Source organism: Manacus vitellinus, unplaced genomic scaffold (genome assembly GCF_001715985.3).
Source record: "Manacus vitellinus isolate BGI_N305 unplaced genomic scaffold, ASM171598v3 scaffold_0_pilon, whole genome shotgun sequence".
Lineage (NCBI taxonomy): Eukaryota > Metazoa > Chordata > Aves > Passeriformes > Pipridae > Manacus > Manacus vitellinus.
In genome coordinates, this window is record NW_021938789.1 from 30,392,018 (window position 1) to 30,405,335 (window position 13,318).

The 13,318-nt window shown below is 33.5% G+C and overlaps 1 protein-coding gene across 2 annotated transcripts in view; it reads right to left on the reverse strand.

Annotated features, from left to right (window-relative positions):
• WDR17 (WD repeat domain 17) overlaps positions 1-12,452 on the reverse strand; it is a 45,585-nt gene extending 33,133 nt beyond the window's left edge. The window contains exons 1-5 of one of the 2 annotated variants that reach the window (XM_018070702.3): positions 12,335-12,452; positions 6,728-6,856; positions 5,540-5,723; positions 3,556-3,786; positions 507-758 (exon numbers count right to left, since the gene is read on the reverse strand). In XM_018070702.3, the coding sequence (XP_017926191.2) occupies positions 507-758; positions 3,556-3,786; positions 5,540-5,723; positions 6,728-6,856; positions 12,335-12,445 (907 nt within the window). In that variant the 5' untranslated portion in view covers positions 12,446-12,452. Of the gene's footprint in view, positions 1-506; positions 759-3,555; positions 3,787-5,539; positions 5,724-6,727; positions 6,933-12,334 lie in introns of those variants that run through there. The other variant, XM_018070710.3, reaches the window with a different exon arrangement.
• Between the last annotated feature and the right edge of the window lie 866 nt (positions 12,453-13,318).

Sequence of the window (13,318 nt, forward strand, 5' to 3'; positions counted from 1 at the left end):
TGTGGGAATATCACATTAACAACAATAATTATTAATATTAGCTATTTAAACATAGATAAATTCTATGGAACCTTTTTCATAAAATATTCTCGCTGTTTCAGTTTCCTTATTCATTAGCTCAACTTGAGCAGTAAGGTCTATGGTGTAGGAAACAAACATTCTTTTCTTTTTTCTTAATTTATAAATCTTCAAAGTGACATCCATTAGTATAACACATTTTTATTCCTATTCCCAAAGTAACTCATATATTTGTTGCAAAAGTGTGCATGAGAAAAGTATTATTTAGTATTAAAAAAAGCAGAAAGTCGCTTATGTAACAACAAATTTAAAACAAGTAAAAACTGCTCAGTGCAGTTTTCTATTATTTTCTAGTTTTATATTGGTGTCTTGTATGTTTTCATTTGTAGAAATGTTAAGAAAAAAAAAGATCACACTTGGAGTATCAATTTTGAAGATTAAGTCCTGTATTTATTACCTTTATATAAGTCAGGAAATAAAAGTCTTACCTCCAGTTATAAACATTCCAGGTGCACTGGAAACCCAGGCTAAACACTGAACAGATGCTGCTGCACTGGGAAAACTAAAAGTTGTGATACAGGACAGAGATTCAGAATCAACTAGTCGAATACCATTATGTAAATTAGCAACAAGAAGGTAGTCAGTTGACAAAGGGTCCCACTCCAGTGCTGTAACTGGATCCTCTTCATCTGTTCCTTCAAGAGACTCTGGTCTTAAGACATGTTTCTGATTTTTAGAACCTGTAAGTGCACAAGAAAACAGATTATTTAAAAATGAAATTAAGTATATCCTTTCAATAGTTACAAGGTTCACAAACATAATTCTTTATCTCTCCCTGAAATTTTCACTATCTTGCTCTACTGGCTGTACCAGCAAAATTAATGAAGCTGGCTTTGCAGTATTTGACTTAAAGCAGTTCTGGTTCCATTAGATCCAACTTTATTTTTAATAAAGCAGAAAATAGAAACAGCTGCCAGGCTTATTAACATAATTTTATAAGAAAGTATGGTAAATTATATACCTTGTTCTAAAAATTTCCAGGAGTAAAGGCCTACAGCACAGCCTGAAATACAGTCATTTGAGTGTAAGTAAATCTGCACACCACAGCAAATACAGGCAAAATAAAGGTAGTATGAACTAGAACAAAACTGTGGCAGTCAAAAAAGTTTTTATAAACAACTGCCTTTAGATTTTTTCTTCCACAAAACTGTGTGCAATTATGAAGCATTTATAGATTCTGTAGCCAAAACAGGCCATTAAGTATCTCAATTTGACACCTGCAAAAAAGAAGACATGTTTCACTTGATGATCCATAGTATCAAGAACCATACTTTTTTAACATATTTATTTCCCACTTTTTATTTTTACAAAGAGATGGATCTTAGTTCTGTGTCCAGTCCAAATGAAATAGAGCTGTATTTTTGAAGTTGTGATCTTGTACTAAAAAAAAAAAAACAAACTAATTTTGTACCTCTTTTCTATAAATAAGGGATTGACATCTTCCATTATTCAGCTTCTATCTAATTTTCAATTTTGGTACTGGAGACTACAATTAATTTTTCATATTATGATAACTGTCAGGACCTACCAATATTCCTTAATAATTGATGTAGAACAAAGCCTATTCTGATACAGGCTAAATAAAAGCTGAAAAGCTTTTGTTCACTAGGGAACATTCTGAATACTAAAACAGCTCTCACCATGATTTTCTAGGGAAAATGTTGTTGGTGCACATTCTGTATCAGGTAACTTTATAAAATCAGTTACCAGAAATGGGGAAAATAATTTAAGATTGCACAACAACTAACACAACAAACCAATTTCTCTGTTCCACTTTTTTTTCTTTGGTTTTCTCAATCCTTGGGAATAATATCAGAAATATGATCAGATAACTGCTTTAATTTGCCAAAAATTTTAGGATTCTCACTTTTTTAAACAATATTCTCTCCTTACACTTCAGTTCAACTTTTTGGTTGACTGAAAACAACACTGAAATGAAAAAGCAGAACTGTCATTTTTTGTTAGCTATACAAGAACTAAAAGCAAAAAGTCTTTGAATGATCAAAGCCAGCCATGTTCAAACACTTCAGTCTCAAGAAAGCACAATCAACTGCTGGGAGAGAGTATGAATATCTAGGAGTTATTCAGTTTTACCTGTGCTTCACAAAAGAATCCAAAAGGAGCCCTCCTGAAAACCCTAACTTAAATTTTAATTTTCGTTAAGAGAAGATATCAGCACTATAGATGATGCAGCTGAGTCACAGGTCATTTAAACAAGCTGGGCTTATTTTGAGAACAAATGAAAGGTAAAGTAGTACAGAATATTTGGTTCTATATGACTGCATTGTACTCCTCTAAAAATTAGGTACTAATTGTTGCATATTTTTTCTTTGCACTACATGTTCTGCTACATTAATGGATAGTCTAGAGTTAATAAAAAAGAAAATACAGCCATGAGAGAAAAACCCAAGTAGGTAACAATAATTTAAAAAAAATGCAGTCTCCTAATTATGCAGCAATGAGTCACACTAAAATAGAAATACTAGACCCTTCAGCGAGTCAATCACACTGAACTTTGAAGCAATCAACCAGAACTTGTGGATGTTCAGGTTCTCTCACGATAGCATTTTGTAGGATATCTACAAAAAGACTGAAACCTTTAAAAGTAAGGAATAGGAATTTTGTTAAATTTATTTCACTTGGTGACAAACTAAGCTCGGATCCAATGACAACACATTTTACATGAGGTAGATGAGGGCTGAACTTCAATCTCAAAGCAAAAAAGTTAGCTCTCTATTCTTTACTGTTAAAGTACCAATTCTTTGTGTCACCCATGTCTGCCCCTCCACTTTCTTTTTTTTAAACAGAAGGCCTATATTCACCCTACTGATTTCACTTTCTTCAGTGTATTGCTACTTTTTAGAAGCCACGAGTTAAAAAAGTTAGACAACTTTTGACTATAAACTGTAAACTAGAAACCCACAGTTAATAAAACAGCTAACTTGGATAAGCCTATGTTTTCAATTATATCTGAATGTTAAGACACATATTAAAGGAATTTACATTTAAAGTGTAATCACAGTAATGGTACTTCTATTTTATTATTCTGTTACAATCTATTTTTCAGTATTACCTAGTTTTGAAACGTATTTTAATGAATTTATCTGTTCACCAAAATTTTCATGATCTATTCTCAAACACATCTATGTTTTCACCCAAACAAATTCTTTGTCTTTTTCTAGTAGTATAAAGAAAGCAAGTTAAAAGGAAACTAATACTGGTCTGCATCCTTTCGAAATCATTATGATGGCTTCAATGTCATTGGCTTAATTACAAGAATGTAATGAAGGAGATGTAAAGAAAATGCTCTGCATTGTACAACTAAGAAAACATATTTTTGTGATATGGGAGGAGTAGGAATACTATGTATGTACCCACATTATAAAATATTTATTAAAGAGGTGCAGAATTACACACATATACAGAAACAAGTGATATATATATCAAAAATAAATATTTTACCGTATCAGTTTTTACCTGGCTGAAAAATAGATAGGCTTCCATCAGTATGTCCAAACACCACTTTTCCTTTTTTCTTTGGATGCCATCTAAACAGACTGATATCTGACAAGAAACTATGTGCTTCTCTATGTACAGTTACCCCGCTGTCAGGTCCTGAGATAGTCCAAATGTACAACGGCCCTCTATGGGACACAAATGCAACTGCATCACCTGCATTCCAACACCAGCTAAGTGATGAAGGAATTCCTGAAACATACAGGTAAACCTGATAAGAACCAGGATATGAAATTCAGTATAGTATTCCTTAACGCACAATCAGCAATTTTCTTGAAAAATTGTAGAAATAATTGTTCTACATAAAAATTACTAGACTGAAATTTAGACAACGGTATGAACATCTCATGCTGTAAAAGTAAATTACACATTTCCATAGGCACGAAGTAAAATTATTTCCCAAATTACTTTAATACTACTTGATGGACTATATTTTATGGTATTTGTACTTCATTAGTGTTAAAGAGAATCACACTTATGAAAGAGGATAAGCCTGATCCTGTAAACAATACTTTCATTCATTCAGAATCCCATTCACCACTACGTTTTACTGTAAGCTATTTGCTACTAAGCTAGTAAAATATTGAGAACCTCAAAATGCCTATTTTTGCAATGAAATTCAGAGATAAATATAACAGAGACAGATATTTGTGAAAAAATTGGAAAGCCAGCTCTGTAATCTAAGGGAACTCTTGACAGCTTCCTTCTGGATATGTGACAGTTCTAATTCAGTTGCCTTACACCTAACTGTAGGCATTCCAGTTTAGAAATTTTGACCTTAACATCTCCAACCCTCATTATCTCCATAGCTTAAAAATGTCTGCCTGAAGGAATAAATGATGGTAAGAAAAACTCCTCAAGCTGAAAATTTAAAATTGTATTTACATATTTTCACATGGCAACGTCAAAGAGGCATTTTCACATGGCATGTCAATGTAAAAGAGGCATTAATAGGAAGTTTAAACACATTATCCTAAAAGTAAATTAGTTTTTAAAAAGATTAAAATAAAAATAATAACACTTCTTTCATGTGTAGTCATTGGCTGAAGTAGATTTTTAAACAAGCAATGTATTGAAAAATAAGTATCTGCTTTTATATTAATGCATAAACTGATACAATATTTCTTTTAGAATAGATGAAATCAGTCTGGGTTTTCCTTTTGCAGGATATGCAAGATGTACAAGGTTTTCAGAGGTATCCTAAAATGCTCAGGAGAGAACAGAATAGGGAGTCCCAAAATGGCTTAATAGATCCTGAGATTCTGACTGTTCTTAGGTTGCACTCATTTCCCAAGAATGTAAATGTAAGAGTCAAGAACACCTGATGAAATTGACTGTAAGAACAGAAATACAGGTCCTGGGAATAAATCAGAGCTGGGTAGAGAGAGGTAATTGCAGACACAGATGTTTAACCCCCTAGACCTGTAACACAATGTCCAAATCAGCAATTTCAAGTCCTGAGAGAAGATTCAGGTAGACAAGTTTTAGGGTATTTAAACAAAAGCTGATTTTCAAATTCACTATAATTTATACTTGAATCTGTTAAGACTACATTTTATTTGCTTTCACTTAGGTAAAGTTATCATGAAAACACACAAGTTTAAAAACGTAATTATTTATCCTTTTATACAGATGAAAATACTGTGCTGGTTTTCTTTTCCTGCTCAATAAGAAATCACTAACAAAGTTAATTCTTGAATTGTTCAAGTACTTTAGAAAAAAAGAATAACCTCTTTCTTTACCACTTACAAGATGGTTCACAGCAATTCATTCACACTATCATTACTTTCTAAAACTGATTGCAACAAATCTGTCAAGAATATTGTTTTGGGCAATTGTTAAACCTCTGGCCTAACAACTGCTTAGAGTTTTCACTGTATCAAGTATTTCTCGTAACCGTGGATTAAAAAGCTGTATGGATCAAATATCTCCTTGTCTGAAATACCTTTTGTATTGTCCAGCTTGGCCACAACTTTCTGTTCATTCACATTCCAAATAATCACTAAACTATCTGCACTGGCACTTGCAAACACGTCAGGGTTGTGGGGACACCAGGATATGGCTGTGATTGTCTTCTTATGCTCAGACATAATTGCATGGAGCTTGAACTCATTGTATCGGTGATCCAGCTAAACAAATAATAAAAGGCATTTTAGACATACATTTTTTGTAAACTCACTTTACGTACTATTGGGTTGGAGATTAGTTCATATAACAGTATTAGACTTACAGATGAACTTATAGTGGATTTAACAATTGTCAGCGCCTCACATCTGAATAAATTAAATTCTCATATATTTGATAGAAAAGTTGTCAAATATCCAATTAGCTCAATCGGTATTAACAGTCTATTCTCTTGTCTCTTATAAACTATTAAATTTCATTAATAACTTTATTCAAACAATCCTAAAATGCTTTATTTATAGGCATGGTAACAACCATTTAGTAATCTCCAAAGAGTTAAACAGGATAGAATACGAAAATGAGTTTGAAATCCTTCTCATTTTTTTAATCATACTCATTTTTTCATACAGTTAAAAACTAAAAAGAGAAAAAAAAAATCACATGCCCAAACATGACACAGGAAATTTTGTTTATTTTAATCCTACAAGCAGTATAACTCTTGAAGTTAAAGTAAGTGTATCCTTTATTTCCTTACATATTTCTCATTCTGAAAATTCCACATCACAGCATTTCTATTTTTTAGTAACCACAAACTTCAGAAGACCACAGTCCTGAGCAGTTTAAGTTCCAAATCAAATAAAGGTGGGCCACAACTCTGGAATCCACAACTTTGAAGCAGTTTGATCCACTGTGCACAGGACTATTTTTGTACTACAGCTTCAAATGAAACCACAGAATTGCTTCATTTCTCTCTCAGAACATATTTTACTGTTGCTGCACTTCATTCATCTCAAGTGTTTGCTGGATTGTGAGCCTGGCTTTTACAAATAACTCTTGACATATACAACTTTAGGGCTATCTTGAATGGAAGACTGAGCTTTACATAGACATCTTCTAAGCACCTACCATACTTCCAAAAGAATTGCAGAAACATTTATTAAAAGGGTTCAAAGTGAGATCAACAACAATGTAAAAACATAACTATTCTGATAAACAAGGATAATCTTACCTGATAAATATAAATAGCAAGGGTAGCACAGTAGGCAAATCTGTCCCCACTAGCAGCACATATATCCTTGTTCCATGGTTGACATCCAGCAGCTAAAAGTCCCACTTGTTTAACCTGTGACATTTTTGCCTTTAAAACAGAAATTCATTAGACTACAAGAAGACAGAATTTTAAAGAAGAGAATAATACTTCTTTGTTCCCATAATATCTACCTTAAAAATATAACTAGCTTGAGATACAAAAGAATGTATTCAAAATAAAGTCAAGCAGACGTTTAGAGGCTTCAGTGCTACAGAAGAAAGGGTATTGAATACCATTCACAACAATCCATTTGGAAGGAAAAAGAAGCGGCCGGGGAGGGGAAGCAGCGAATGAAAACTTGAATAGTTCTTGATGTGTACTAGCTGAAACTGTTCATCATTCCCATTTTCTTCTGCATTCTGGTTCAATACTTTCTATTATGTTTAATGCCCTCTCTGCTCTCCCATTCATCTCCCACTGACAGCCAGACAAAATAAACCATATGCTAACAGTTTTGTTTTAAGTTAAAGCAACATTTGTACAAAGGTCTTCGAGCCACTTGCATAGAACAACTATGCAGTACATATTATCATCATCCTTTATGGGAAGCTTTCTAAATTTTCTTAATAATTACTGTTTAACAAAAAGTTGAAGTAAGCTGTGAAAAAACAAAGGCAAAGCTTAGTGTAACATTACTGTACAGCAAACTATGCCTTCAACATCCAAAACAAATTTCATACTACCATCTTGCTCTGAGTGAGACAACTGTTTTTAACATAAAAACGTAAGAACACCTTGTTGAGCCAGACCAATTATCTACCTAGCCCACATTTGATTCATGATAATATCAACATGTTACTTAGTAACAGAATGTCTCATTTGGGGCCACATTTATGCTGTGAATATATTATTGGACTGGGGGACATTATGTAGAAAAACATTACATGTAGGATGACTTCTTTAGGTTAAAGAGCTGAGACTATGATGTTGAAAGACAAGAATCTTACAGGTGCTAAAGCAATTCAACAAGTGTTTATTTCAGAGTAACAATACATGTGTCTTGTAGGATTCTGCAGTAATCTGTATTTAAAAAATCCTGTTAATAGATGAAATTTTTGAATTTTAGATGAAAAATGCTGCTCTGTACAATACCATTCTTTCACTGATTTAAGAATTTGTGCTTAATAAGTGTTCTTAAAATTTGATTTTTCAACTAGATTTTTCCTATTCAGGTATATATAAAGAAGTTACATGCATAAAATATTCTGAGCTGTATTACAGAAAGGAATGTACACTTTATTTACTAATATTTGTTGTTTTAAACTTGTTATTATTTCCTGCTCCTTCTAATGAGCTATATACCATTTTACAAAGGGAAGAATTTGCTTTGAAATTCAGTACAATAGTATCTGGAAGAAATGACAGTTGTATGGCATACTAACTTAGTCTCCTGTAAGTATCATGCATTAAAGCAGTTTCCTGCAGATCTTTTCGGACGTTATAGATTTCTGTTAAGCATACTTATAGAAGGGAGAAAGCAGCATTCATCAGAACAGCCTGAGTAAAAAGACAAAAAAGGGCAGCATAACTGAATATATATAGGTATGATTTCACACATGGTGCATTTTTATACATTTTTCATACTTTCTAAAAAAGCATTTTATTTTGAAATAAGGGATGTACAAGTAATTATACTGAACTCTAAATATACACTGAAAAAAACCCTGTGCATGTAAAAAACGTATACCACACCGGGAAAGCTATCAGATGATGCCCACAGTTTCCAAGGAGATGAAATAAAGAGGGAGGACAACAAAAACCTTTCTTTTCAATTGGCAGAAGCAGGAACACTCTAAGCCCTCTTCTGTTGCTAAATATAGAAAAAAAAGAAAAAACCAACCAACCACAATAAACTTAAATTTTGTATATCATAAATATTGAAAAATAACAACTGAATGGACTATATATAGAGCCATGGCTTTATATTAACAGCTTGAAGATAAATGCCTAATAATCCCTACCTTAGCATAGGTGTCATTGTTTGTAAACCACTTTAGCATTTCCATGTTCATTCCAATACCTTGCTGCTCCCAAAAACGGAAAATATTATTCTGGTTGTAGAACGAAATCACTCTACTTGACAGATGAAGGAACTAAACCTTGATGTTCACAGAATAATGCAGTTACTACAGGATACAGGAGAAAAGACTGAGCATTGTGTCGCACCACACACAAAACGGCAGTGTCAGTAGCCTGGCAACTGCAGCTCTTTAAAAGGCACCATTTTAATTTTAACCTAACTCCTGCTTCTCTGCTTCAGCTACTCAGTGTATTTCATTGCTTGTTGTATTTCCCAATTGTACTACAATGACACTTGTAGAATAATAACAGCTCTTTAAACCCATCACTTAACACTCTTCCATTATCAATACATGTGCTTGCATGTTTTAAGTATCCGTAACTTTATAACCATCAAGCACAACCAATAACAGATGCTTACATATGCTTTGATTATGGTCCATGTGGTGTATGACCTGTCCAAATGAGTCCCCATGCAGTACAGCACGCATACAAATGTGGATATACAATAGCCTTATTTTAATCAATATGCTTCTGTGTATACAAACCCCTAGTTTCTTAACAGCTGTATACAGTGAAGTGCCAGTGTCCTCTGCTTCTGTTCATCCTATGGTCACTATCTTCCCATTAAGTTTGCATCTTTTCTTATGTGGAAAGCATGCTGATGCTCCTGTAACTACTGTCCTCACGTAACAATATTTTTGTCAGCATGCCAATGATAATGTAATAATCAAAAAGATCTTTAGTGATACCAAAGTGATGTCTCCCTAAGATATTGGGTATATTTACCCATCTTTGAGGGAAAATCCACTGAGGATGAAAATGTGACCTAGGAACCACAGAGTTTCAAATTCATTACCATATCAAATGGGACCAGTTTGAAGCAAAATCATTTAAGTTTGCTAAAAGCATGAAGTTCTTCAAGGCTACCAAGAAATCTTGGCATGTCTGCAAGACACAGCAGTAAACAACTTCTGCCTGACAATGCCTGCCTCAATAGCATTGAGTCTCATGTAATAACATAAACATAATTAATTCATTAATAACATATTCATAATTAAACATAAATAATTCTTCCACCAAGCACATTACAGCCATGTTAAGAAATTAAATTCTCATAATTTGTCCAGACCCATGAAATAATGGAGAACTGGAAATATTCTGGTATATATGAAGCTTAAAAGCTAATAGAAAACTTATACCGTGAAAATTTTGACAAAATAAAAAAAATTCTTCCTACTTTGGAATGCTGCAAAATGCTAATGAATTTTCAGTTCTTGATGTGATCTACCCAACTGCAGTTACTAGTGTAGGTCTCTACATAGTCTGATTGAGATGATACACACTACTTCAAGAAACTGCTTCTGGGTAAAAGATGAGCTAAGTCTGACTATATTAATAATGACAGTCACAATGTAAAACAATGTAGAATAATTATATAGGTTTACACATGTACTGCTCAACACAGAAATGCAGCCTGACATACTCTCCAGCAGAATTTAACCAAAGTAGTCTACTACTTGCTAAAGCACCAGATTGGTTGCTAGTTTGCCCTTAAGCAGTACAGACAATTTGTACACTTCTCTGCAAAAACCGGGAAAGTTTTTTCCACTTTTGTATACAATTCATCGCACACAGGCCACCTACAGCTCCCAGAGAATCAGAAGATTAACCAGAGGCAGGAAGAGGGTGCCTTGGACAAAGCTTTGAACTTCAACAAGATTCTTCAAAAACACCAGAAGCCTTGGCTAGACTCTTGCAACCAGAATTGCAGATGACATTTCCTAGCCTATGGTAACCTAGCAAGTGTTCAAAATGCGTGCATTCCGTTATCCAGACAATGACTAGGAAAAGAATACTTTGATTTAAAAGCTCATTTTAAATGAACAAGTGTTCTACTAGTGTTCATAGCCATTTTAAACCTCCACAATAAACTTGGACCCAAATCACTACCAGAATTTCTTTAACCACAGGATCTCTTGGCTTCACAAGGGAAGTAGTTGTGGACCTTTCTCAGAAGTTTGAAACTTGAAATCACAGCCTAAGATTGTATTTCACAGAAACAAACATTTGAAATAAAACCCAAATACATTAATCCAAGATAGATACCCTGCTTAGAAAATCTAAGGTAAACAACATTAAAAAACCATAACTTAGAACAAGCCTTACAGAGGAGTGTTTTTGACTGTCTTGACTACACTACTTGTACATTTAACTACAATATCCTTTATTGTGCAACTTTAACAAAATAATCTAAAGGCCAATACTTGGGTTCAAAACAAAGCATGCAGAAATGCTAACAGTTCTAACAATACATCATCAGCAATGCTAAACTACACACCTAATGAATACGAAACACATCTAGCATCATCTACAGAGTATTGGTTAATCATATGGTATCAGAAATCTAGTTTGCAGATACTGTCTGTAATACAAAGAGATATATACAACCATGTCTGATCTCACTATGAAGCATCTAAGAGTTTCCATAAGATTTTGTTCTCATCTTCCAATCTGGAACTACTCCAATCACCAGAAGATTGCTTTTCTGTATACAAATTGCCAAGGTAGTTCTGATGTCAGATAAAGTTACCTCTTGGCACATCTCACACCTGAATCTCTGATGACAGCTATTAAAAGGTAACTCCACATCTGAAACATTCACATCACGAGTGATATATAAAAAGAGAACAGTGAAACAGTATTAAAATCTGCCGGTTTTTTATACTTACAAGCATATAACTGGCATTATCAAGTAATACACAATAATACAATGAAAGCAGCTGCTTATGTTTCAGTAGCATCTCCTGCATTCCAATTTGTTAGTTGACGATATTGTATGGAAACAAGAAAAAGAAATCACAGAAATAATGGTTCCATAAAGGAGCTTAACACAGTGAAATATATGAGACTTATATTCACTTCCTACCATAAACCTATGAAAGCAGCTGCAGATTAAGCTTGCCTAAGGCATGCAGTTAATAAACATTAAAAAAAAAAATCAAAGATATCCTGCAAATGTTGCTATAGTAACAACTCCCCCTCCTCAGAAACATGTTAATAAAAACGTACAGCTATCCAAGGTACAACTAGACACATTTAATATCTCCCAAATATTTTTGTTTTACTTAATTACTGCTTATAACTACTTTAGTTTACTCCATGCATGCTATATTGATTCCTCTAATACAATAAAATTAAATGTTTGATTTCCATCTCATTGCATATTAAAGAATTACTCATTAAATTATGCAACCTAAAAATGCAAGTAGGTGGCCATCAAACTTCCAGTACCTTTTATCCAGCTAGCAACATTAATTTTCAAAAATCTCATTTTGGATGTGCTTTACCCAGGATTCAAGACCTCATTAAAACTACTAAAAATCCCTTGTGAGTACCACAATGCAAATATTATTTTTTGATACTATCGATATAATAAACAGCAGCTTAAAGGAGAAAAATATAAAAGCAGTAAAAGAGAAAAATTTTAATTTAAACAATTCTTACTCGTCGTTGTCCTTCATACCAATCATCTTCATCAAACCAGTGAGAAATATAAGTCATCCAAGCCATGACAGAAGGCACAGTTGAAATAAAAAATACAGAATCTGAACACATATAAGTCCAATGTGTTCTGTGCTAAAATTTACTCAACACTACAGTAACCTACTCAAAGAACAGATTTGAACTCTGATATGAATTTACATTAATAAGCTTTAAAATCATAAATCTGAAATACTTTTAGCAGCAATTTAAATGCACTATGTCTTGGATTTTCTACTGGAAAACAGAAATCAATAATAAAACAATAAATAGATTATATATTCACATATTTTAAATTAAAGTAGACTAGTGCTTCAAGCTCTAGATTTTGCTGTATTTCTGAGCTCTGAAAACAAGGTGCTGTTTGAGTAATTCTTATCTGTCTCCTAAAAATTACTTTCTTTTTTCAAATGAAATGTCTGTATGAAATGTTCAGTGCATAAAAGCTTGTATTGAAATGTAAATTATCTTCAGAGTCATGGGGAACGATTTGTTTTGGTCATGTAGGGAGTGGTTTCAATTGGCACAGTAGGAGGGGCCAAAACTATCACAAATGCCAAACATCGGTTTAACATTTTTTTAAAAAGGGGGAAAAAAAGAAAGAAAAGATCTGCAACTCCATTGTTTGCAGCCAGTAGAGCCTGAAAGGCTCAGCTACAGCCACCAGCACTGGCTGGGAAATATAAAAAGCCCAATCTACCTAATTCATCGAAATGGATCTCTTTCTTTTTTCTCTCTCAGAAGAGTTTCACATATCTGATGGCATTTATTCCTTCCACAGGCAGTATCCTTTGCTGGTATGCTCCCAAGTTTCATATTAAATTTCACGGTGCATTATAGCAATGAAAACAAAAGGTAAAAAGAGGAATAAAAGCTGTACTGCTCATACCACATTTCGGTACTGCAGCAGCATACTTCATCAGCTGTGCTGTTTAGGAGATATTTTCA